The sequence below is a fragment of the Doryrhamphus excisus genome, linkage group LG8 (genome assembly GCF_037039965.1).
Source record: "Doryrhamphus excisus strain RoL-2023G ecotype Guam linkage group LG8, RoL_Dexc_Guam_v1.1, whole genome shotgun sequence".
NCBI lineage: Eukaryota > Metazoa > Chordata > Actinopteri > Syngnathiformes > Syngnathidae > Doryrhamphus > Doryrhamphus excisus.
The window spans coordinates 2,397,288-2,423,831 of NC_136364.1; the positions used below are offsets into that span (position 1 = coordinate 2,397,288).

At 44.9% G+C, this 26,544-nt stretch overlaps 1 protein-coding gene across 6 annotated transcripts in view; it reads left to right on the top strand.

Annotated features, from left to right (window-relative positions):
• nectin1b (nectin cell adhesion molecule 1b) overlaps positions 1-26,544 on the top strand; it is a 121,257-nt gene that overhangs the window by 42,577 nt on the left and 52,136 nt on the right. For 5 of the 6 annotated variants that reach the window (XM_078792617.1, XM_078792616.1, XM_078792615.1 and 2 more), the window contains exons 3-5: positions 331-630; positions 1,483-1,600; positions 3,390-3,541. In XM_078792617.1, coding sequence (XP_078648743.1) covers positions 331-630; positions 1,483-1,600; positions 3,390-3,541 — 570 coding nt within the window. Of the gene's footprint in view, positions 1-330; positions 631-1,482; positions 1,601-3,389; positions 3,542-17,985; positions 19,130-26,544 lie in introns of those variants that run through there. The other variant, XM_058080335.2, reaches the window with a different exon arrangement.

Here is a 26,544-nt window from a genome sequence, read left to right on the forward strand (position 1 = left end):
CTTTGTGTCCCTGAGCCTCAGCGCTGTGTTTTGGGTCTGGATGAGCTTGAAGAAGCATTTAGCAACATCACGCCTGCCTTTTCATGTCCTAAGAGTGGATCGCTAATTGGAAACTCCCAAAGGATTCAAATGAGATGAGTGTGCATTTGGGCCGAGTGGGGGCTCCATCTGTGAGAGCTTTGCTTTTAGCTTTGAGGGGAGGCGGAGCAACTCGGCCTGATTAGAACTCCGCAGCCCCCCCGGGGGTGAGACGCGCCTTTCATCACACTGAGCTTGTGTTTAATGAGCTTTAATCACACTTTTCCCAACCCTTACCTGCTCTCCGCGCAGCTCGCCCCATGACTCGCATGACCTTGACAACACCCACCATCGTGGCCAGGGCCCAGCGTCGCAAGATGACAGTGGCCACCTGCGTGTCGGCCAACGGGAAGCCCCCCAGCGTCATCAAGTGGGACACCAGGCTGAAGGGGGAGGCCACCTTCCAGGAAACCCGCAACCAGAACGGCACGGTGACGGTGCGGAGCAACTACGTCATTGTACCGGGCCGGGAGACGCACAAGCAGAAGCTGACGTGCATCGTGACGTATCGCAACGAGAGGTTCGCCGACAGCGTGGTGCTCAATGTGCAGTGTAAGAATCTTTTCTTTTGTTTTTATGTTTTTCCACCAATCACAACTGTTGGGAAGGATAAATGCTATGCTAGCCTTTTTGTAAACATTGCCAATAAACATCTATAAATACTTTAGTGGAGAAAAGCATAGCTAATAAGGTAGCATGTAGAACACAACGCTGTCAGGAAACAGTATTTGTTAGCGGTATTTGAGTGCAAAAGGTGGTGCGGTAAAGAGCAAGTCATGTCAGTCTTTGGTGGAAGCGTCGCTGAATAAATAAGAGTAGTCCAATGATTGCATTCGTTAGGTTGACGGTGTTGTCATGTGACTCACCGGCTTCCGTTTACTGTAAACCAGGAAAAGAAAAGCAGCCCATGAGCTGCTTAGTATGCACCCTCGTCCCGTCTGATAAATAAACATTCCCTTTGTAGTGGGGTAGTGTATATTGCAGCACTGGATATGTTATTATATATATGTATTATATTACAATATCTGACTAAAGATGAAAAAAATAGATGTGTTTCAAACCAAAATGGCTCTCCTCTCTTGAGTTATCTCCTATATCGCCTATATAGCTCCATTTCTATTTTACTCTGGATGAGCTTATGACTCAAGCCTAGGGGACAATTTCTAAGTATACGTGTTGTTGAATTGTGGACGAGTGGAGTCTTGCGCGTGTCAAGCAGAGCACAACATGTCTGCTTTTCACTCATCTATCAACTCTGGAGGACCGAGGCAAATTCCTGCCATTCCTCCTGCAGTTCTCCCAAAAGTTTCTCTGCTGCAAATTGTGCATCGCCACTTTGACAAACAACAACCCCCCCCTCCCCCTCCCCCTCCCAAACCATCCCCACGTGTGCTTCTTCTGCAGACGAGCCTGAGGTGAAAATCGAAGGCTTTGATGGCAACTGGTACCTGAACCGTCAGAACGTCCAGCTGACCTGCAGGGCCGACGCCAACCCCCCTGTCACCATCTACCAGTGGAAGCTGTGAGTGCCAAACGACACCTCCTTCATTGTGTCTGCTGTTTATTACTTGCTTTATCAGGTTTGTTTGATGGGAAAATCTAATTCAGTGTGGATTAGAGGAGTGGTTTGGTTTTTTTTTTGGTGTGGTCTCGGTGCAGACTAATCTTGAAATCACTTCAACACAAGAAGGACAACGCCTCCATTGTCCTCTTCAGAAAGATGTCTCTGTTTGTTTGTTGGTGACCAAGATAAGAAACACAAATGAAGAACTTCGCCCAGTCATGACCAACAACCAAACCAAACACTACTTTTCTTTGGCCTTTGCCCTCTGCTTCTGGCCACTAAGTACTACTGAGCCTGAGCTATAGGTATCAGTAGATACCTGCTCCTGTGGAGCACCTGGACCCTGGGTGTTTTTTCTCATGTTGTGTTGCATGGAGATGAATATGCTGATGAGCCAGCAGTCACATGACCGCAGTGCACGTGCTCTTTTGACATCTTCAGCAAAGAGGAAGATGCGGGGAGACGTGAGGACCAGGAGACGTGATGTAGAAGGACGAGGACGCAGCACTGATGGATAGGACGGGACGGCCGTCACTGGCTGAAAACAACACTCTAAATGTGTTGTGAAGGTTCCCCTGTGCTCCCTCCGCTGTGGAGGTCAGAGCAAGGCTGGGACAGAACCATCCGGAACAGGCTGGCCCGATTGCATCACTCACACACACAGCGGAGGTGCAAGCTTCCATGCGAAAATCAACATCCATTCCCACAGGAAACAATCCATTCATGGTGAAACATGTATGTGCAGCAGGAAACTAAGACTAGGAAGTGGTCACTTGGTACTGAAGTGACACTGCTAACTGTATGCAAATGCTAACATGCTGAGAAGGACCAAGGGTGACCAAGAATAGACAGTTGCTACCTAGCGAGCTAGCTTTATGGTGATTAATGACCTCCATGACTTGGAGGTTGCAAAGATTGTGTTTTTGCATTGGTTGACATTCTAAACAATGTCCAAATCTAGCTAGTAGTGTTATTGTGTCCGAATGATTAGCTGACGTCAACAATATGCAGTTGCTAACAGCGAGCTTCATGGTGATGGAAGTCTTGCCTTGTTTTATAAACTGCTGCGTCTAAAGAGCGAGTTGGCATTGTTTTTCCATCCAAATGGCTCCTGGATGGTAACAATAACGTATGTATTTGCTAACAGCAATTGTGACATGGAAAGGTTAGTCAATGCTTCTATTTGCACTTGTAGTTCGTGGTCACCAAGCTACGATTTAGCTTGAATGAAGCACTTAGGGTTGCTAGCTGGTATTGTTAAACTCACTGAGTGATTATGCTAGACGTACTCAATGCCATTTTGAGAAAGTTTTCTTCTGTTTAATGCCTTGTTCAGATGCTTGGCTGACACAGGAAATGGTGATTTGTGGTTGAAATTTGATGCCATAACGCCCCCCAAGGCGTCCTTTGTAAAAGATCGCCATCATAGAATAGAATAGAGGTCTTCCCAAGCGTGACCTCAAAGTGGACTAACGAAGGCAAACGCCTGAGGAGCCGAACCACCCCACTATCTTCGACGGTTTATCAATGGATCAGACAAACGTGGACAGGAAGTAAGCCCTGTCTGGCCTACAGCAGCTTGTTTAGTATTCCAGAGGTGCTCCCTGAGGCTGCAGTTGACCTGTTAGGACCTGCTGGAGTTCGACCATGATGGATGATGCAGGAGATAACGTGCTTGTTGCTGCTGTACTTCATATTGTCCCTCATTTTGTGCCTTCTAACTCCAACTCTTTCTGCTTTTTGGCAGATTGAACGGCTCACTGCCAAGCAATGTGGAGATCAGGAACAACAGCCTGTTCTTCAAGGGCGCCGTGACATACGACCTGGCCGGAACGTACGTGTGCGACGCCACCAACGGCATCGGGACGCGCACTGGCATCGTGGATGTCAACATCACAGGTAGGCCAAGGCCGTAAACCGTGGCGCCGTCGGCTACCGCTTTCTGGCATGGCTTGCTTTTGCGCTGAAGAGCCCTCTTCTGCTCTTCAGCAATTACTAACGACTGCTAGCGCTTTCTGAGACATTGTGGCTAGCTTTATATTGAGTGAGTTGTGGTTAGTGCAGATTAAGGGACGTTGCTAACTGTAAGCCAGTGCTAGTGGCTAGCAATGTGGGTAGCTGTTAGCGTCGCTGCAATTTGGATGCAAATCCCTGCTTGTTGAGGTCTGTTGGTGGTTCCCAAACTTTTTACAGTGGCCCCTACTCCTGCACACTTCAACACAAACATTTTTATCGTAATTAGCTTGAAAGTGAAGTGTTGACTTTTATCGCAATTCAAAAGTTTATATTTTGCAAGGTGACATTTGGATAAAGTTTAAGATGAGAACTGATAGACAAGTATTCATCCTCCATATCTTTTATTCCAGTCATCCTTCCGTTCGAAGGGCTTCAATCTGAGCTTCACTTCTTTTCTCCATTGACAGTGGCATGGCGATGGTTTAAGTCGACATATTCATCCCGTAGCAAATCAAAGGGCAAAGTCCAAGAATCGGGATAAAGCAGCATCTGAGTGAAAGTCTATTTGTTTAACACTGATGTATGTTAGAAGGAGAACATCTTGGAACATTTTCTTACTCTTGTCAGCAACAAGTGGTTCTTTTTGTGCATGTTTCCTGTGATTTCCAAGTGTCGGTGAATTCAGCGTAAACTTGTTGGAGTATGGGAAGAGTTATGTGATGCACATGAATGCACCATTCTTTGAAATAATACAATTACAAAAATACATGCAATCAACAATAAAGCCTAATTTTTGACGGCAGGCTTTCACTGTTGTGCCATGTGGGGATGGATTGGAACAGCTATATGAATTCAATCTTCAAAATAAAACATTTACAAAATAATCACCAAATGTACATATTTTTTCGTATTAATATTTTTTCGTTGAATGTTTTTAATTTGCATTCACGTACTCCTATGGCAGTTGGTGCACCCCACTTTGGGAAACCAGGCGTTATGGTGACTTATATCACTGACAATTGAAAGAATACGCAGTGGCTAAAAGCTAGCCCAGCGCTAAGCGGCTTTGTAGTGAATTAAATTATTGTTGCTAACGTTACAGACTGTGTTCATCTAAGTTTGTATGAAAACGTATGTTTTTTTATGCATTTGGAGGGCCAAAATGCTAGCTTGAAGTGAGCTGCTAGAAGGTAGCTTTATTACCGGTGATGTGTGGAATAACGCATCAAATAATGCATTGATGGAAGCGACACGGCCCCCTGGCGGTGGGCGGGCAGTAAGCTACTTCCTGGTCTGGCATCCGAGCGTGGACTTCCTGGGAGGCGTGCTGACTCATGTTGAATGTCCACCAGCTGCGTCTTTGTGTTGCTATTCTTTCCCAGCGGGGGCGTATGGGGGTGATGATGTCACCGCCCCGCATTGTGTGATAATTCAGGTGTGAGAGGCAGCCGTTAGTCACCAAACAGGAAGTAGCGGCTGCTGAGGCTTGTTAGCACACAATGTATGCTTTCACCAAGAAAGGCAGGCTTTGTTCTTTGTTGTGGTTTCATTGAGTCAACAGTGCGTGGACTTTGTCGAAGCACATTCACCTGTTTGTTTACATAAACCATTTCTACCTTTCCCCTATTTAGCTGGTCACTTGCTGCGTCTGCCTACAAATGGTCTTGACTTGCCATTCAAGGCCAATCCAGGCAGTCAAACTAAGCTAACGCACGGCTCGTGTTGCGACATGGCTACTCGCTGTCTGATGTGGCGAGGAATGCGGACCTGTCAGAACATGGCCGCCACCGCCGCTCCCCCTCCACCTACCCTCATAGCCACCTCTTACTCACACGTGGCCACAATGTGCCGTCTTTCCAGCCGAAACTGTAACCGTGTACACTGCGAGTCTGGGCTTGCCCTCGGTGCGCTATCACGCTATCATGCTAACACATGATGACATTTCCTGTTGACTCTCAAAAAGGCCCCAACATACTTGTACTCTCTGTCTCGGGTTTGGCTACGTGTATGACGCTAACACCGTGCTAACTTGGCTTGCAGATTATACAGTTAGCGACAGGTAGCTACAGCCAAGCTTAGCCAAGAATGTGAAGTCGCTAACAATAACTATTGAATGACTAAAAGAATATATCGGATGTAACAGCTAGCAATACTCTGATGACGATCGTGATAGTGGTCTTTAATACAGTAGAGTACAATCTACGATCAGTTTAGTACTTTTTCCTGAATGGTTGGCAGATACTGGGAATATGCAGTTGCAGGCCTAAAGTGGTTTCATGTTGCTAACACTTTACACTTAGCATTAGCTGGCTTCCTGTTTTTAAAGGAAATGTTGCCCTTCATCTACAATCCTTACGTGAGACATAAACACACGTGTGCCTTGTAAAGAGAGAAAAACAGTTAGCATGAGGAAGCTAATAATGCACCTGATGGGATATTTCGAATATAAAGCCTTCTAAAAAAAAGCTCCAGCAAGGTTTTCTATCCATGCTGTAAGCAGGTAGTAACACTTGTAGTATTTAGTATAACATACTTCCTGGGTGCATTGTGTCCCATAGCAACATAGAAGGAAACGCTACACCGCGCCTCCAAAGCAAAAATATGTAGTGTTATCATTGGCTCGTGGCTTGGGGCATCGGGATAAAGTGTGCGCTGAAGCTAGTCGCTAGCCGGCTAGTAGCTAGCTGCTGTGGTGTGGCCACGTGTCACTACGCCACGAAGGGCGAAACAATGTTTATAAGAATATTAATAACAATGTGCTTCATGCAGCTCCCATGATGGACATGGAGGTTTTTTCAGAAGGCTTTCTAGGTGGAATAGGTGTGTCCCATGATGTGCATTTTTAGCAGCTTTTTTATCTTGATATTTCTATATTATAGGCTCCAGCATACCCCCCACGAGTATAAACGACATAGAAAATGCATGGATGGATATTTGAATATACAGTATATTAGCATGTGTGTCTCCCAAAAGGATTGTGGACAAAGTTTTTCCTTTAAGTTCAATCTTTAATTGTTCCGACTTTGTTTACCAGCGATGTTTGATTTTTAAATAACATTGGCATTGTGTTGCTTTAAAGGGCAGAAATGTAATCATTGAGTGTCCGCTCAATAAGTCATTTATGGCCGGCATTTTCCAGCCCGCTCCAGCTGAGAAAAATAGCAAAATAGTAGAAAAGAGTAAAAAAAAGCTCAAGTCTGGCGCCTATCAAGATGGCAGCCATGCGACGTGCATAATGCATGAGCGTGGCGGCGGCCGACTGACACAGCAATATGCACCTGCCAAGGAAACATTCCCGCTTCCAGTTTTGGGGGAGATAAAATGTCCGAGACAAGCTGTTCACGCGGGAGCAAATGTGTTTTCTCGCACGGGGAAGCGGCACTGATGGAGCACTTTAGACAGGCAAATTTTAATCACTTTGCAGCCAGCCATTTGTTGGAGTGTCAGCGTGGAAGATAGCGCCTTGTTTCAATTAGTTTGGGGACGGCGTCCACCTTGGCTAGTGACGTGGGCCGGGGGCGTCTCGATGCATTGGAGGAAAGCGAAGAAGCTGATTCTCCTACGGGGGGGGTATCGCCACTGGCCAGTAAGCTGCGTTGTATTCTGATGTGCACATTTTGTAACGCACACATTGGCGACCATCAAGGACACTAGCAAGAAGCCAAAGTTGGTGTAAACCATGACGACCATTTCTAGATAAATCTAACAATTTCTATCAACGGCATTTTAGTGTGTAAAACAAGCCTACTGAATGGAAATACTGTATCAGAGCATTGACGTGATTGACGCTCGAACACCACCCCCCTTACTCATATTCATCCATTCAAGCATGGATGGATATGTAGCACTCTGGTATTACAGTATTACTTCACACTGCATGTAGGCAGCCATGGCATGTCCTACATCATAAAGTGAAAAAGAGTACTCCCGGCACATGTGGAAGTGGTACAAAATGTGTAAAGCTTTTGTAAAGATGAAAGATAAGTGAGCGTCTTCACAAACAATGAAGACCATTTTCATAAACATGTTTCATCAATTCGTTTTTCATCAATTCTGCATTCTACACTCCGCCTCAGACTGACGATCTTTGGTGCTTCAACCGAATGTTTTAGCATGCGTGTTATAACACATACCTTATGTAAATATGAAAAAAAAAAACGTTATTATATAAAAGTTTATACCTAATTTGACAGTTTATGTCTGTGACCAAAGCTAGCATACATTTGTTGGAAACGTTTTCCTCAGCGTTTCAAGCCTTCTTGCTTTGAAGCAGTCCACCGCCGCCACACAGCTTGATGCCATTTCAGAGAAGGAAACCGGCCTTTCATGATGCTAATCACCTTGTGAACAATGGTGCTCTGTCTGTGCAAGGCGGCATCTTCATTTTCTGATGAACATCGTCTCTGTTAGCCTTCCGACCACGTCATCACCACACTCTACTTGTCTGCTTGGGGTAATTTTGTGTTGAGAATCGTGGCGATGTTGATGTGGCTTATTGATCTTTGAAACTCAATCTGAGGATATCAGATCAGTTCAGGTTGATCTCGTAGACTAACCGTCTGGAAATGTTCATCCGCCACTTGTTAGTGAGTGTCAGTAGAAACCTTGTCACACCTCAAGTCTACCGTGTTTCACCAGCGTGAGTCGTGACCACACCCCCTCTTCTCATTGGAAGATGTGAGCCACTGCATGTTACCGTTTCACGCACACGACAGTGTGAATGAATATGAATGAAAATGTACCTAAATGCCAGTCTGCATGGAGTTTGGCGATGGCGCTCTTAACACTAATCAATACACAGAAGAAGCCAGAGGGATCACAGGTTTATTGGTTATTGCACGGTTTATTGCACGGTTATTGATTTTTATTTGATGGCGTCTGACAGCTGCAGGAAGGAAGTAAGCTGGTCTTTTACTGTCTTTTTCATGTTGAAGAAACAACTGCAATATTACAATACATGCTGCTGTTTTCATATTTTGTCAAGTTTATATATCCATGCATAAATATCTTCAATTGAAAACAACTGAATTTAAAAAGTACTTAAAACTGGAATACTGTCAATTCCCAGGTACCGAGTATCGGCACAGTATCGGTTCAAATGTGGAAGGCACCATCCCTACTCCTCAAAGGTTATTAAGGATATCTACACCATTCCTAAATAAAATACACCTCCCCCAGTACACCACATGCATGTTGGTAACGTATCTTCATTCAAATGATAGCAAGTACAGTAAAGTCTCGTTATATCGATATCGGTTATAACGAATTACTACTTATTACGATACTATTTTCATTTCCCGGCAAATTTCTAGTCTTTTATGATATAATTAGTTCCGTTAGTACGATACCCAGTTATTATGATAATCCGGTTACTACGATGCCCTTTTCATCTCCCGCCAGCCAATTTGGTCTGCTTATATCGATACAAAAGCAGCTTAAATCAATCTTTGCTTAAGGATTTCAATACCAAAAAAGAACACGGTGAACGGCTGCTTCCAGTTTGGCCAGCTATGTGGGGCGGGTTGAGCATGCCCTGTGAACCAGGAAGTGCGGGAATCGGTGTGTGTGCTGTGCTCTGGTGGTGGAAGTGTGAAAAATAAAGTTGACTGGAAGCAGCCGTTCGCCGTGTTCTTTTTTGGTATTGAAATCCTTAAGCAAAGATTGATTTAAGCTACTCGACATTGTTCTATACTATAGAACAATGTCGAGTGCATTATTGCCCACTTTTAATGCAGTTCGGCGCAGGATCGGATATATGGATAGTCCGGTTATATCGATATTTTTTCCGACTCCCGAGAATATCGATATAACGAGACTTTACTGTACATGATCGGTGTGACCACAGGAGGAGAAGGGCAAACTCAAGCCCGACTGACAGTTAGCATGTTACACCCAACCCCCCACCCCCCGTGTTCACGCTCACAAACACCAGGGAAGGTGTCATATGACGACATGGCAATGCTCATTTTTATCAGCCGCCCTCGCCACTTGTCTGGGAATGAAAGCGTCCAGGAGTGGGCGTCACGGTGTGCATCAACACGGAAGTCCTTCCATTTGCCCAGGTCTCCCCGAGCAGTGTGAAATTTGTTCTTCTCCGCCTGTCTCAATCTGCGTCTGTCTCAGCCCACGTATGCCACGCCGCGTGCTTGCCAACTGGCGCCGTGCCTCGCATTATTCAAGCTTCCGAAGGCCACACGTCTTCTTTACCGTTACACGGGAAGCTCTGAGAAGCTCTTTAAAACCTCGTCTGATGGCGCAAACGGGTTCCGTGGGGGCGCCCGCGGGCTGATGGCGACGCAACGCTTCTTCTCTGCGGGAGGTGCCGCTCCTGCCAGGATGACACCTCATTATCCAAATGAGGCTTTAGTGTGAGACGCCGCAGACATTGAGCATGTTAGCATGCTCTATTTACTTCAGCTAGCTAGCCTGAGCTCCACTCATGATACGTTTGGACAACACCAAAAAATGCATCCCCATTCACACACACCTCCAAAAACCACAGGAAACACGGCAGTGTGTAAGCCAGGCCAGTAAGTTGGCGATCTCACATCATGGTCTTTTGCCATGCATGCAACATCTTACTGTGATTGAATCAATTATTGGATTAAAAATACTTTCATGTTTATCACAGTATTATTCAATATCTTACAACAAAATAGATAAGCCGCCAGTATGATACTATCTCTCATGAAACACATCACATGCGTTTATCGCCAAGAAATCCAAACGTAATGTTATTTTTCTAGTGTGTAAAAATTATAATAATAATAAAACAAAAAGTAGATGATGGAAAGGTGTCAAGACATAGCATGTGAACGAAGTAAAAAACAGAAATGAACAGGAAAGGTGTCAAAAGAGTGCTTCGCAATGGCGCTACGATAATAGCATGGTAGTGTCTGCTGTGCTAATGTTATGACGCTAGCAATGTTGACATTAGCATGCAAAACCTAGCATGATAGCGCTGAGTGTGTTGGTGTTAATACGAATGAAAATAACTAAAAATGCTACAATTTTAGCACGCCACTCCTAGCATGGTAGCGCTAAGTTAATAATTAAAAAACGCTAGTATGCTAGTGTTAGCATGTTGGCAATGCTAAAGTGTTCACTCAGCATGGTAGCGCCATATAGCAGGGATATCGTGAATGTCCTGCACGTGTTTGAATCTGTTGAGACGTGTGGCAGTACAAACAACGGCCAAGTTTTGACAGGAGTGAGAAGTTTGTGTAGAGCAAAAACTACTGAATGCTTGGGATGCATTGACAGATCCTAAAAATAATGTCATCGTCATTCAAGTATGCCAACACAGCCACAGCACAAGATGGCGGACGGGTGAAGTTGTGTATTTGGAGAAGTAAAATGTCATCAGGGAAGCAAACACGAGAGGCGAGCACATTTGTTTGTGCACGGCGTGCTTGCTTGGCCTCTCCGGAGGATACACACACACCACTCCGATGTTGCAGCCCAAGCGTCCCGTTCTCGCATCTCGATGTCACGCCTTCCCGAGAGCGCCGTCAAGTAGGTCAGACGCTGTCCCGGGGTCGGGCCGCTGGCTCCAGATCTGCTGCGTGGACATCCAGCGACAGAATTAAAAAATAGAAGCACAGCAGAGCTGCATGGTAAACAAGCAGCTGGCCCGACCTCGCCTGCTTAAAAAGCACACGAGCGTGCAGATTTGTACGGCGTAATGTGTGCTGACCCAATAACTCATTCTTACGTCACATCCACTTGGCTCCGCCGGCTCTCAGGAGAACACGATGTTGTTTAAAGGCACGCTAAAGGTGCTTTTTTATTAGCAGTAGTGTTGCATTATTTATCTGCAACATGGCTGACCTTCATTACGCACACGTAGTTATAGTCCTCACTAGAACTTCCTGTTTGTGCTCGATAAAGCAACACACCGCAGGTCATTGAGAGCGTGTCTAAGTGGACTGGGGTCACTTCTGGATGTGATGCTGCTGCTGCTGTGAGATTACAACACACACAAGTAGCATTCTGCGTTCTTACTGTACAAATATTCTCCGAGTCTCAGCTTGTCAGCCTTTTGAAAGACATATTTTAAATGGATCCCCACCTGCGCGTCTCCTAAGGCCTTTACTGGGATATTTGGGTCAGGTTAGGGTTAGGCAAACCCGACAGGTGAAGGATTGGCATGCAAGGCAACTCACATGCTGAAAATATAAAGATGAGGACAGGGGAAAATAGATTAAAAATTATTTTAAATGATCCTGATCAAAAGGTTATGAGCAGTTGAAAATTGGCAAGACTGGGAAAATGTGCCAGGTATTCACACTGTCATCATGTCTTGATGGCAAAGGCCTGGTCTCCTTCAAGGTTTGGAATGAGAGCACCAAACATGGGACATGGAAAGCTGGAAGAAAGTTTTCTTCTCCCTGATGGCTTCCACCCTAACTGGTGTTCTCCACAAGGCACAGTGGAATAATGGAGCTTCAGGTCGTGCCTGGCCGTCAAACGGCAACCGGCAACCGGCAATGTGGAGATGCAGGGGGGCATCTCTCATGACTGAAGGCCGTGGTCTCCGTGGTAATGCCTGGCTTTTTCAACACTTGACAAAGGACTTCTTCCAGACCATCCTGTGTCTTCCCCTCATCTACATTCGATGGAGAGCATTTGGGGATGGATTTCCAGACAGTGAAGGCATTCCCACTAGCATTCCCACTAGCATTCCCACTAGCATTCCCACTAGCATTCCCACTAGCTTCCTGGAAACACTGGCATCAGCCTGCACAAAGCCATTTTCAACCTTATGAAGTACGACTACAGTATCCACGGTATATGGATCCATGTACTATATAATCCATGGCCCATGTCTACTACTGTGCCGAGGAACTGCATTGTCAGATTTGGTGGGATTTGCAGCGATCTCAACGTGGACCAAAAATTGTGACTTTTCCTTCCATTTTGATGGCGTTATGCCTTTGTTTATTCCATCAGAGAATAAAAAGGCGGTTGCTATGGAGGCTTCAGGTGAACGGCAGGTTTATGGCGTCACACACAACACACGTCCGCTTATGAAAACCTCAGCCTGTGTCTCATAGTAGGGTGAAAAGGACTTTAATAACACATGAAGGCCGCAGTAATATTGTGACTATTCATACATATAGTAATAATAATAATGTAATAATGTAGCATAAATATATATTGTATAACCTGTAGAGTGTGGTGGTCTTTGCTGGAGGTGAGCATGGGGAAAGTCCAGGAAGTACAAATTAAGTATATTCATACGCCAGTGTGAACGTTTCCCTAACCAATCCAGACATGGCCAGGTAAAATTAATAATAATAATAATCTTCATAATAATAGCAGTTGGCTGAATTAACTGGCATGTTACGTCATCTTTATTTGTCTTCCACTCCCCAGCGTCTGCACGTCGCCCTTTAATTTTGCTTTTCATCCTCCCTGAGTCACATGACCGTGCCACTCCCACACCTCTTTGAAGCTCCTCACAGCCCCATCGCGACACACCATCCGTGTGATTGGAATGTTAGCGCCATCCGACTCGCTCGTTGCGCATGTACCGACATGATCGGCTTGAAAAAAAAAAAAGAAGAACGTCTGTTTCGCCTCTCTTTCCCAGCCAACTTTGCTTGTCTTGTTGCTCCCGGCGTGTTCTTCAGTTTGTTTACTTACTCACGGACAAAAACAACACATGACCTTAGCATGAGGAAAAGTCTTGGACTTAACACTTCAAGTTTGCTACGCTAAAAGAAACTGCCCTGCGTTGGCTTTGCAAGTACGCGTCCCTGCTGTGCACCAAACCAGTGGAAGATGGATCTCCGACTGTTTGCAACTTCTGGAGCTTACCTGTAAAGAGCAGTGTTCACATGTGAAATGACTAAAAGTATATGAAAGCATAGAAGTAGTATCAGTTCCAGGCTATTTCAAGACAAAACACATGTATAGCTTCCCCTGACCTCACCTGTAACTGAGACATTCTGCATGCCAGTTGTACCAAATGCTCTGTGATGAGGGCAAGAGCACACAAAAAGTCAGCCACCTGAGACGCCGATGCGTTGGAAAAGTGCACAAGGTTTGCCAGAGACCTCCGTGGCGTCACACCGGCTGCTCGGAGCGTGTCCCCAAATACAGTGCACCCTTCTGGGCCACAGCAGGTGGTTCCTCCTCCTCTATACTCCTCTCCTGGTCGTAGTCATGTCATGATATTTCATTAAACGCATCAACAGGTGCACTTGCTTCTTCTCCAGGTGCAAACTGTATTTTAGAATGGTAGATATAAAAAAGGCTTTTGTTAACAGCATCCTAGGAGCAGAAAATTATTGGTATCAGTTTGAAAAAAGAGATATCGTGCATCCCTAATATATACGCACATGTCTAGAAGCGCTGGTGTTCATGTTGTAACATGGGAAATTACACAGAAAGACACACTACAAACCTTCATGTTCCCAGCATCACTCGTTGGCTCCAGTGAGACGTGAGATGTGTTTTTTTTATTTCCCGTGGGAGTTGAACAGCTGCTGCAGTCCAAGCAGAAGCTGTCGTCATTCTGCACTTCATCAAACCTACTTAACATTTGTCACATCACACCATCATCACTGCATAAGACTTCTAAAGCTGATATTAGCGTCCACGCTACCGCTGCCTGACTCTACACTCTATGCATCATGGGAACTGTAGTAGGAAATGCAGTCTTTAAATGAGAGCTGCATCGATTAGTCAATGAATCAATGAGCCAGTGGATCAACAACTATTTTGGTAGTTGATGAATGGTTTCAAAATGTGACTATTGTGACTACTCAGTTGTGACTATTTGGAAATATCCCAATGATTGTCAACCCAGCAGACCATATTTTGCTTTGGAATATTGGACTTAGGTCATGAGTTGCAGTATCCTCATCTTCATCCTTCATCAAGACATACTGGGGGTAGGGGGGTGTCTTGTGGGAACAGATTTGGCTGCGCAAATCTCCCAATTGGACAAAAATTCCCAGGGACACGCTCCAAAATCTGGTTGGAAATCCTTCCCAGAAGCTGCAAATAACTCCAAATCATCTCCAGTAGACCAGGGCTCTCCAAGCCTTCCGTCTTCTGAGAGCGGCTTTCGCAACACCCGCATGGCTGAGAGCTGATCATTTGTTTTCAGAGTTTTTTTTTCAACCCAAACAAACTGACCCAACTATAGCAGCCTTTTTCTTCTCCAAAGTGCTGATGTTGCTGCTAAAAAAAAAAAACTGCAGCAAAGCAGGCAGCAGTAGCGAGCACATAGATACCAAAATACTCATACTGCTGATACCAATGTGCCGATACCGGCATCGATTCTTCAGTGTACAGTGTACACCTTGCTATTACCATTGGTATCATATCGGTAGTGTGTCGACTAACCCAAGTGAAAGGTCTCTTGCTAATGGGTATGGCGCTAATGGGATGAGCAGGACAGCTGGTCACCCTGTGGAGGAACGTCCTCCCACAGAGTCCGAAGATGAGGCTCAGCAGAGTAAGAACGTAATCCTCATCATCCTCACCTCTGTGATGTTGTCATCACTCGCGCTTTGTTAGCCTCAATGAGGATTCATGGCGACCCCAAAAAGGGTCAGGTGATGACGCCTGTGGTGGAAATCTGCCAAAAAAGCAATGAAGATGAAAGAAATGTTTTTTATCAGGAAGTTCTCAAACAGGAATGACGACTTAGGATCCGTCCGTGTAGATTGACAGGATTTACCACATCCTAAACCTGGATGTCTGGGTTCATCAAAACACAAAAGAAACACATCGGGAGTTTGAGGAAGGGGACTGATGACAATGCTAGCCAACATGCCGTAAGAGCACGTGGTTAGCACACCTTTGATGGAAATGTCTCCGTTCAATCGGTCAGGCTTTGTACATTTTTATGTACGAGAACCCTTACAGCTCAGCGTTGGAGCATGATTGTTGGTATGAATGCTTTTCATTATCAACTAAAGCAAGGCGACAGGATTCCTCACATACGCAGCGCTGGCTCTCAGAACCCGATGAAGGATACGTGCTGTCAGATCTGGCCACATCCCCACATGTTTTCCACCAGCAACTAGCGACAACTCTAGTCATGTTTCCTGGCGTGGTTGGGGAGTGTTCTAACATCGGGAAAGCACATATTGTTTTGTGTTTTGGGTTCTGACTGAGCAGCGGCGGGTCTGCAAAGCACATACTGCTATGTAGAATAAACACGCTCATCTCTCCTTCGCTCTTCATTTAAAGAACGTCTCAATATGGAGAACTTTAAGAGGCCTGGCTGAGATTCATTTGGATGAAATGATGGACAGTTTGATAGGAACAAGCCATGAATCAAGTTACTTCTACTTCTTTTGTGTTTGCCTCACATTTTATTGTGTTTGTATACGCTTTTTATTGTATTTGGCTGGCGACCAGTCCTGGACTGGTGGCCAGCCAATCACAGGGCACATATAGACAAACAACCATTCACACTCACATTCATACCTATGGACAATTTGGAGTGGCCAATTAACCTAGCATGTTTTTGGAATGTGGGAGGAAACCGGAGTACCCGGAGAAAAACCACGCATGCACGGGGAGAACATGCAAACTCCACACAGAGATGGCCGAGGGTGGAACTGAACCCTGGTCTCCTAGCTGTGAGGTCTGCGCGCTAACCACTCAACCGCCGTGTCGCCCCTTGTCAACATCATATGCAAATGATATGCAAATTAGACAATGACATCATTTAGCACCTTCCATGCTAGGGAAAAGTTGGCATCGTTGCCTACCACCAAATCTGGAGTGCTTCTCCCGCTGCTATCCTTCGTACTTCCTGTCCATGCTCCACCAGGTCACATGTTTGCCAATGGGTCCCGAGGACTCCGCCCACACGTTCTGCCGTTGTTCTTGTTAATAAAAGGCGATGGGGTTTACGTAGGGTGCCTGACAGCACGCGGGCGGGAAGGAGGGAGCAGGCGTTCCACCAACACGCTGTCGCTAGCGGCGACACCTGCCAGCAGCCTGATAAAAAGCCTTCTCATCGTCTTCCAGGCAACACGAGCCTGCATGGGCTGCACATACTCACACGGCCTAACCTTGAAAACGCAGCATTGAGATGAATAGGCGGCGAGATGCGGCGTGAAAGGCCATAATTCCATCCAGGGGTGTGATGGATTTATACGTGTCATGAACAACGTGAAATACTGACTTCTTCTTTTTTTACACTGAATTCATCACAACGCCGTTTTCCTCATTTGCATATGACCTGATCAGGCCTTACTGTAAAGTGTTGGCCTATATCCTGACTGTACTACAGTATAACTGCAGTATAACTACAGTAGTCCTACTTCTGTTAACTGCTGACTCTTCTTTAAGCACTCTGTTTCTTCTAATCTAAGATGTCAATATCTCAGCCTGTTTTCTGTTCACTGAGTTGTTTCCGCCAAGCTTTGTTTGTAATGTTAGTTGGATGGTGATGGATAGTCGACCTGAGCGCTTGCCGGACATTTTTTTTTTTTTTTTTTTTGCTTGTTAACATTTTGTTTTGAGCAGTTCAGTGAAGCAGCACCATGTTTAGTAAACCAAGGTTAGCATAGAGCGAATATACAGTCTCATCCTAGAGGAGTGTAACAATATCTGGCTACGGCATTGAATCCTACTATTTTATCTCCCCATCCATTACCAATATGACTTCACCCAAGTTGTGTGTGTGGCTGCAAGAGGGATTCTTGTGTTGAAGTTCTCCAAACATCATGCAGTTCTCGAAGCACTTCATTTGTAAATGTTCATATTGGGATCGAATGGAAGCTTGCTGTTGGTCGTTGTCTCCAAAGGTGCAGGCAAGAACATGTCTACCTGGGCGGGGGGGCCACCCATGTGTTGTTGTGAGGTTGCATGTGTAGTAGCAGGTCTCCAAGGTTGGCATAGTCACGGCACACAGACCATCGGTGTGTCCGACCAAGGTGTCGGCCCACAAGAGGTGACTGAAGGGGCGGTTGAGGTGCGTGGAAACGAGTGGCAGCGAGATTACTTGATGATGTCATGGAAGCTCAGCAGGCTCAGACACGCTCGGTTTCTCCTCTTTTCCTCCTTGGTGTTTGCTCGGTGGAATGCCGCAATGACAGCTTTGCATTTTGATTGGCCGCTTCCACGTGACGCAGCAGCTGTTTTGTCCTGTCCGTGTCTTTCCCAAGCACTTCCTGATCTTCATTCTTTGTGGGGGAGCAATTCCACGTTTGCTGCATGAACCATTCACTCCCGTACGAACTTGCATGCAAAGCTGCCTGCCACCGGGGTCCGCCATGGGGTCCGTGGGGGGGGTCCTCTGTTTCCCCTTTGCTTTCCCATCCTCCTCTCCCTTCCTCCCACCCGCACAGTGGCACCTCCTCCTCCCACCAGAGCACTGACACACTCCCTTCCATCTGTCTTTTCCTACCCAGAATTCCCTAACAACCCACCCGGGGGCGATGAGATCCCGCAGGAGCAGCACAATGCAAGTGTCGCCATCGGGGTGGCTGTGGGGGGCGTGGCCCTGTTGGGCGCGGCCGCCATACTGCTCTTCGTCTTCCTGCGCCGCCGCCAGCGCACCTTCAAGGGCGACTACAGCACCAAGAAGCACGTGTTCGGGAACGGCTACAGCAAGGCCGGCGGGATGCCCGCACACCCCCCCATGGCCAAGAACCTGCAGTACCCCGACGACTCGGATGACGAGAAGAAGCCCACGCAAATCGGCGGCGGGGGCGGCGGCTTTGAGGCGAGCGAGCGCGACTTCGACGGCGAGGCAGAGGACCTGAAGAGGCCGTACTTCACAGTGGACGAGGGCGAGAGCCGCGACTACGACGAACGGACTCTGACCTTCCAGTACGACCCCGAGCCCGAGATAGCTGACGACATGATCTCCCAAACCGACGGCTCGGTCATTTCCAAGAAGGAGTGGTACGTGTAGCGGGCAAACAACTCGTGGTCGCGCGCCCCTCGCCTCCCCTCCGTCACCTCCATCACCGCTCAAACTGCACCCCCACCCCCCCACCCTCCCCAGCCTGAGCCCCCTCCCTTCCTCTTGGGACCCCATGTCCGTTGACATCAGGAACTGCGGTGTCCTCTGTATTGCGTATGAAAGACTGCCGCACATGCGTGAAAGTCCAACACTGGATGTCTCCATTCCTAAATCATCCTCAAACCTTGGATGAAACCTTTGCAGACTTTGGCATTTATTTCTTGGTGTGGGCTCCTTCACCCCCTAAGTGGTCATGTGGGGGGCGATGATATGCGTCCTCCCCACCCCACCCTGTGTCCTGACATTTGCCAGGGAAAATGTCAGCATTGTCACTCGGACAGGTTGGAGCACTCGCCGCTATTTATGTTGTGCACAAAGCGTCTGTTTGGTGTGGGTGTGTGTTGGGGGGAGGGGGGGTCGTGTTTGTGTGTGTGTGTGTGTGTGTGTGTGTGTGCATGCAGATCGGTGAGCGTCCCTTTTTCTGGAGCCCGCCGAGGAAAATAATGAAAGGGAATTGAAACATGACGGCGGCCATCTTGGGGCGGAATAGGTCGTCTGCTGCTTTTCTTGGTGTTTGTCTTTTGAAAGGAATGAATGCTTTTTCTCTGTCTTTATTGTTGAAAGATAAAAAACACTGTTGGTGTAAGTGCTTGTTTGCCTCCTCAGCCCAGGTTGAGTGCCACTTGAACAATATAGAAAGATAATAACGCCTTATTTGATGCATGTGTACGTCCTCATTTGCAGCGGAGATTCATGGGTGGCGAGGTTGAAAATAAATCTAGAAATATGACACATAAATGGGATCAAATGTCTGTGCTAGCTGGAGAATGTTTTACAGTGTACAGTTTTTTTATGTTTTTGATGCGCATGTCCTCATTGTGTATTTTTTTTAATTTCACATCTAAGTGTCTTTTTCTTCTTGTTTTTTTTTCTACTGCCTTGTTTATCTTGGATGTATCAGCTCCAGTCGGGTGAAGGGTTTAATTAGACGTTCGTTTGCTCTCCAGCTTCTTTGCCTCGTAAACATTTTTTACGGTTAAAAAAATCTATCCATCCTCTGTGCTGCTTATTCTGCTATGCTGGAGCCTACCCCAGCTGAGTTTGGGTGAGCGGCAAACAACTCGCATTCATACCTATGGGCAATGTAAGAGTAGCTAAGCAGGGTTATATTGTAACTTCCCCCGAGCTCACTTGGAAACAAACATTCACTTAGCATGCTAGTTGAACCAAATGCTCCAATGAGGGGAAAAAAAACTCATGGAGCACACGAAAAACCGTACCAGCCACCTGAAACTCCAGCACAGCAGCGTTTCAAAGGTTTGCCAGAGACCTCCGTGGCGTCACACCAGCTGCTCGGAGCGTGTGCCCAAATACAGTGCACCTTGCTGGGCCGCAGCAGGTGGCTCCTCCCCCTCTATACTCTGGTTCTCCTGGTAGTAGTCATGATATTTCATTAGGACTCATCAACACTCTTCCAGTCCTTACTTCTAGGTGTGCAGGTTACTGGTTATTGATACCATATCGGGCTTTGAGAAGCAGAAAGTATTGGTTAAAAAAAAAAGATATTGTGCATTCATTTTTTTTTACAAATCCTTTTATGTTTTGGTGAATTTAGTGCCTACAAACATTTATTGACCGAACACAAAGAAAGACAAGATGTCAGCTGAAAAGAAAGAAAGGATGGTGTAAGGGCCAGATGAAACTTTTCTAAGCACAAGCCGCTGAGGAGATGAACTTGCGAGCGTCAAACGCTGCCCCCTTCTGGTTGAAGCACAAAGTGACACAAGAGGTTGATGTTGCGTTCCATTTTGTAATGATAATAATGACTTCATTCCATCCTGATCTCCTTTTTGTATTGAGTGTGTGCTTGTAAATAGTGTACAGACTGTGTGTCCGCTGTGTGTGAAATATTTGGACTGCAGCCCAAGAGGACCAGCGTCTCTCCAAAGTCCATCCTGAACGCTCACTGCCACGTTCCGGGTGGATGAAAAAGAGAAATAGTCTGCAGCCATGTGAATGTATATTTCTAATATGCTCAGAAAAAAATCACTTGTTCAAATTGTGATGACCCAGTGAAGTAACTTGTATTTGTTTTAAGCATTAAATGACTTCAATAAACAAACACTGTGTGAGTGTGTGTGTGTGTGTGTGTGTGTGAGTGTAGAATAATTCAAATTAAATTCCAAACATTTAGCGAAGCTGTTTTGGAGCATCAGTAAACACTAATTGGCTTAGTTCTCCTTTTTAACAGCTGCCTCCTATCAATAATCATCCTACCTTCTGATGCAAGACATATTTCATTTCATTTTTACTCTTTTACTCAGGCTGTGGGCTGCAAATGGACCCCGGGCCGTACGTTTGAGTCCACTGCAGTAATGAAGGAAGTTCCTTCAAGATTATCTTTCTCTGAGCTAAAAACTCTGAAGGTCTCTCTTGATGCAACCATCCTTTCCTCACATGCAACCTCATCTCAGGTGTCACACGCACACGCAACAGGCAGTACAAAAAGCAACAATCGCATATATTTGAGCATTTTCAAGATGGTTGGATGATACAAACAGTAGTGTATGGATATATCTTTACAATACAAAACATTAGAAACATTCATTCATTCATTTTCTACCGCTTATCCTCACGAGGGTCACCGGTGTGCTGGAGCCTATTGTAGAAACATTCTATATGTAAAATATTGCAGAAACGGTGTTATAAAATCTAGAATATTGACATCCAGTTATACCCCCATCCATACCATACCCTTTTTAATCCTGTACTCCATAATCCTACCTTTCCATAGCATAGTCTCCATACCATACCCTTCATAATCCTACCTTTCCATAGCATAATCAATCTCCATACCATACCCTTCATAATCTGACGTTCTATAGCTTATTCTCCATACCATACCCTCCATAATCCTACCTTTCCATAGCATTGTCAGTCTCCATACCATACCTTTCATAATCCTACCTTCCATAGCATATTCTCTATACCATATCCTCTATAATCCTACCTTTCCATAGCATAGTCAGTCTCCATACCATACCCTTCATAATCCTACCTTACATATCTTATTCTACATACCATACCCTCCATAATCCTACCTTCCATGGCATAGTCTCCATACCATACCCTTCATAATCCTACCGTCCATAGTTTGGTCTCCATACCATACCCTCCATAATCCTACCTTCCATAGCATAGTCTCCATACCATACCCTTCATAATCCTACCTTCCATAATTTAGTATCCATACCATACCCTCCACAATCCTACTTTTCAGAGCATAGTCTCCATACCATACCCTCCATAATCCTACTTTTCTATAGCATAGTTTCCATACCATATCCATACCATACCCTTCATAATCCTACCTTCCATAGCATCGGGTTAAGGTTAAATATGTGTGGAAATATGGGGTAATAACTACAAAAGCAATCTTCATTCGCTAAATGTACTGCAAAAAAGGTCAGTAAGGATAATTCATAATGCCGCCTACAGAGAACATACTAGCTCCTTATTTCTAAAATCACAAATACTTCAACTTGCTGATATAGTTCATCTTCAAACAGCTAAAATAATGCATAAGGCTAAAAATAACCAATGAAAAATACGTAAAAATGTCATCCAATACTTCTCTACAAGAGAGGAGAAATATGATCTCAGGGAAGAAGTACATTTGAAACACTTCTATGCTAGGACTACGTTATGCTAGCCATAGCATTTCAGTATGTGGAATCAAACTATGGAATGGATTGAGTAAGGAAATCAAACAATGCACAACGATGAGCCAATTCAAGAAACAATACAAGCAGTTGATGTTTGCTAAATACAAGGATGAAGAGTCTTGAACCAGTCATGATGTGCTATATATATCACTATATTGACACTTACTATGGTACCCATTATGGCATTGGATGCTCATATCACCTCCTACTTTGGTACGAGGTACATTATTTAAAAAAAAAAACCTTTAAACTGAATTATGGGAAGCAGGAAGTGAACAAATGTAACAGTTACTGATTGTAAAAGTACCATATGGAGGGGTAGGATTTAATAAGCTTTGCTTCTTCCTACTCCTTTTGGACATGTGGAAGTGTGAACTGATTATGGGATGCATTCAATTGTAATCTGATGCATGTTCAAATGAAATAAAACCATTACCATTACCAAATAGATCTTTCAAGGTTTCCTTCTCCCTCATCTTGCAAAGCATCTGTGAGGTATTTTTTGTCAACTTGAAATGAAAAACATGATTACATGTAATACTGTACATTTCTAGAATAAGTATGCTCACGTGTACATTCATATCTCACAATACAATGTTGGTGTTTGTTTTTATTTGGCACACAGTGATGTACGTACCTCGACTATTTTTGTTGTTAACACGTTCTTATGTTGAAAAAAATACTTTCATAAATCCATTGAAGCATATGAAGAGCAGGTGATGAGTGTCGATGAGGAAGACATGTAGATGCACGCATGTGAAGGGCGTTACCCGATGATTAGGAAGCAGGCATGACTCATTGAATCCTTAGTAGGATTAAATTGGCTTCTTATTTACTGTAGGAATGAACCCGTCTAACTTGTTGACGTTACTACAAGTTCATATTTGATTAACAGGACTCAGCATCATGGTGGCCCATTGTCAACACATTTATTAAACATTCACCTGTAATTGATTGATTGATTGATTGATTGATTGATTGACACACATGGTGACAGAATGTGCTAAGCGTTCCGTAGGCGGAGCCACCTGTGCACACCTGACTGCAACCATCATCATCAGGTGTTTGTGTTTGTGGTTCCTTTGTTTCTGTGTGTACTTTTTCCAGTCCTTTGGTGTCCACTTTCTTATCAGCAAACATTGTAAACATCTTTTCCTGCTGTCATTCCATGTGTGTCCTGGATCATTGTTGTTAAAAGTGGATTCCTTCCGCTAACTTCCATTGGCTAGTGCTTGATTGTCTGAGGGTTTTAGTTTAAGTAAATCTTATTCAACTAATTCAGCACCAATAATTTTTTGTATGTTTTTATAATCCCAAACATGCCACCCCAACAATCTTTATACGTTTTCTACATTTAGTTTGATACAACTGTCCGTTAATGCATTAGTACTTTAGCGCAGTTTGAAGCCATAAAATCGGCCACCAGGGGGCAGACATATCAGGCATTTGATATGATGGTGCGGAAGGACAAATCACATGACAGGAAGTAGGAAGTGAGAGTGAGTGGAGGAGTGTAGCGTGCTGAGGGTAAAACTTTGTAGGGAAATGTTGTAGATGCACACACATACACACACACATACATTTGAGTTCCAAATATGGAAATTGTAAATCTGACGGTGTTAAGTTTGTAAATAAATGGTTATTTTTTATGTTAGTATAGTTGTTTAGATATTTCAGCAGACACAAAAGCATAAAATATTTGTTATGCTTGAAAATGATCATCTTTTGGTAGGGTCCATGTTTACGTAGCCATACAACCCAATGGTGTGAAATGGCGGATATGAATAGAATGAGTTAAATGAAGGTAGGCTGAGGGATGGTCCCTGACTCACGGGGCTCGCAGCGGGGTGCAGGAAGCGCCCCCTGCAGGACTGTTGACCCTCATCAGTGTGCATTCATGTCAGCATGCATTCCCGCTAAGCGTGTCACAGGGGGCGGGGCAGTGGCTATGTCCACGACCCGTTGTCAGGAGCGATTGCCGTCATGTGAGGTCCCATTTGTCTTCATCGCTCTTTGCAACAGTCAGGCTGCAAGAACAACCAAAACTGAGGTTCTAATAGAAGAAAAGCAGCGATGTGGCGCCGTTACGATGCATGTCGGAAGGTCGTCCCTGCAAAAGATGATGCACAAACGCAAACAAACAAAGTGACACTGCAGAATAATTCCCTTCAGCACTGGCTCGCTGTGACAAGTCACAGCCAATTAGCCGCCTCAGGAGGACTGGCCAACTCCTGCAGAAGATCTCCATGCTCCGAGTGCAAGGTCAGGCAGGTCACCACCGCATCAGCTGATGGTTGTTTACAAAACACCACAGCAGCCATGTTGTTATTGTTTACTAGACACCACAGCAGCCATGTTGTTTATTGTTTACTAGACACCACAGCAGCCATGTTGTTTATTGTTTACTAGACACCACAGCAGCCATGTTGTTTATTGTTTACTAGACAACACAGCAGCCATGTTGTTTATTGTTTACTAAACACCACAGCAGCCATATTGTTTACAAAACTCCACAGCAGCCATGTTGTTTATTGTTTACTAAACTCCACATCAGCCATGTTGTTTATTGTTTACTAAACACCACAGCAGCCATGTTGTTTATTGTTTTCTAGACAACACAGCAGCCATGTTGTTTATTGTTTACTAAACAACACAGCAGCCATGTTGTTTATTGTTTACAAAACTCCACAGCAGCCATGTTGTTTATTGTTTACTAAACACCACAGCAGCCATGTCGTTTATTGTTTTCTAGACAACACAGCAGCCATGTTGTTTATTGTTTACTAAACAACACAGCAGCCATGTTGTTATTGTTTACTAGACACCACAGCAGCCATGTTGTTTATTGTTTACAAAACTCCACAGCAGCCATGTTGTTTATTGTTTACAAAACTCCACAGCAGCCATGTTGTTTATTGTTTGCTAAACACCACAGCAGCCATATTGTTTACAAAACTCCACAGCAGCCATGTTGTTTATTGTTTACTTAACAACACAGCAGCCATGTTGTTTATTGTTTACAAAACACCACAGCAGCCATGTTGTTTATTGTTTACTAGACACCACAGCAGCCATGTTGTTTATTGTTTACTAAACACCACAGCAGCCATGTTGTTTATTGTTTACTAAACACCACAGCAGCCATGTTGTTATTGTTTACTAGACACCACATCAGCCATGTTGTTATTGTTTACTAGACACCACATCAGCCATGTTGTTTATTGTTTACTAGACACCACATCAGCCATGTTGTTTATTGTTTACTAGACACCACAGCAGCCATGTTGTTTATTGTTTACTAGACAACACAGCAGCCATGTTGTTTTGTTGTTTACTAAACACCACAGCAGCCATGTTGTTTATTGTTTACTAGACAACACAGCAGCCATGTTGTTTATTGTTTACTAGAGAACACAGCAGCCATGTTGTTTATTGTTTACAAAACTCCACAGCAGCCATGTTGTTTATTGTTTACTAGACAACACAGCAGCCATGTTGTTTACCAGACACCACAGACGGTGGTGGTTCTTGCCATATATTGATATGATCTGCTCATTAAACAGGCGGTGCATCTCTGATGCGGCCTCATTGTGTCGTCCACCTCGGAGCCGTGATGAAGCTTTTTGTTCATGGTCGGTGAGGGAATTGAAGTAGGGGCTTCTTGTTTTGTTGTTGTTGGGGTGGGTGCCCATCAATCAGCTGATCTTTTGTATCACTTTTGCTTCTCCTGCTATTGAATGTTTGCTACATTGTCATCTCGCCAGGGTGTGTGTGTGTGTGTGTGTGTGTGTGTGCATGTTGTGAAGACAGGGTTCCTCATGATGATTGTGCTTCAGTGGTGTTGTGTTACAAAAGAAATATTGCCATAATAATATGGGAGCCATACTTTGCATCCACAGTCGATGAATGCTTCCCTAAAGGGGCGGAGCTAGACACGGTGCAGTGTGTTGATTGGTGGACAGAGAATGGCAACTCGAGAAGTCAGAAAATGAAGAAGTTTTTTGTTTACTGTGGTGAAGTCAGGCTACTGTAGCGTGCCCATCGGACTTCCTGATTGGCTGGCGTGTCATCAGAGCGGAAGCGGCAGAGAAAACAGAAGCAGGTTCGGTCCTGATGCTGATGGATGAGCGTACCGGCAGCGAGAGCACCGACTTTTCTCAAAGAGTAAACGAAGAAGGATTACTTTGCACGTCTTCATTTACTGCCGCTGTCAGCAGCTCAGCCGGCCGAGCTAGCAAGGGCCGACGAAGCCGAGCTAGCTTCTGGAACATTCCTGC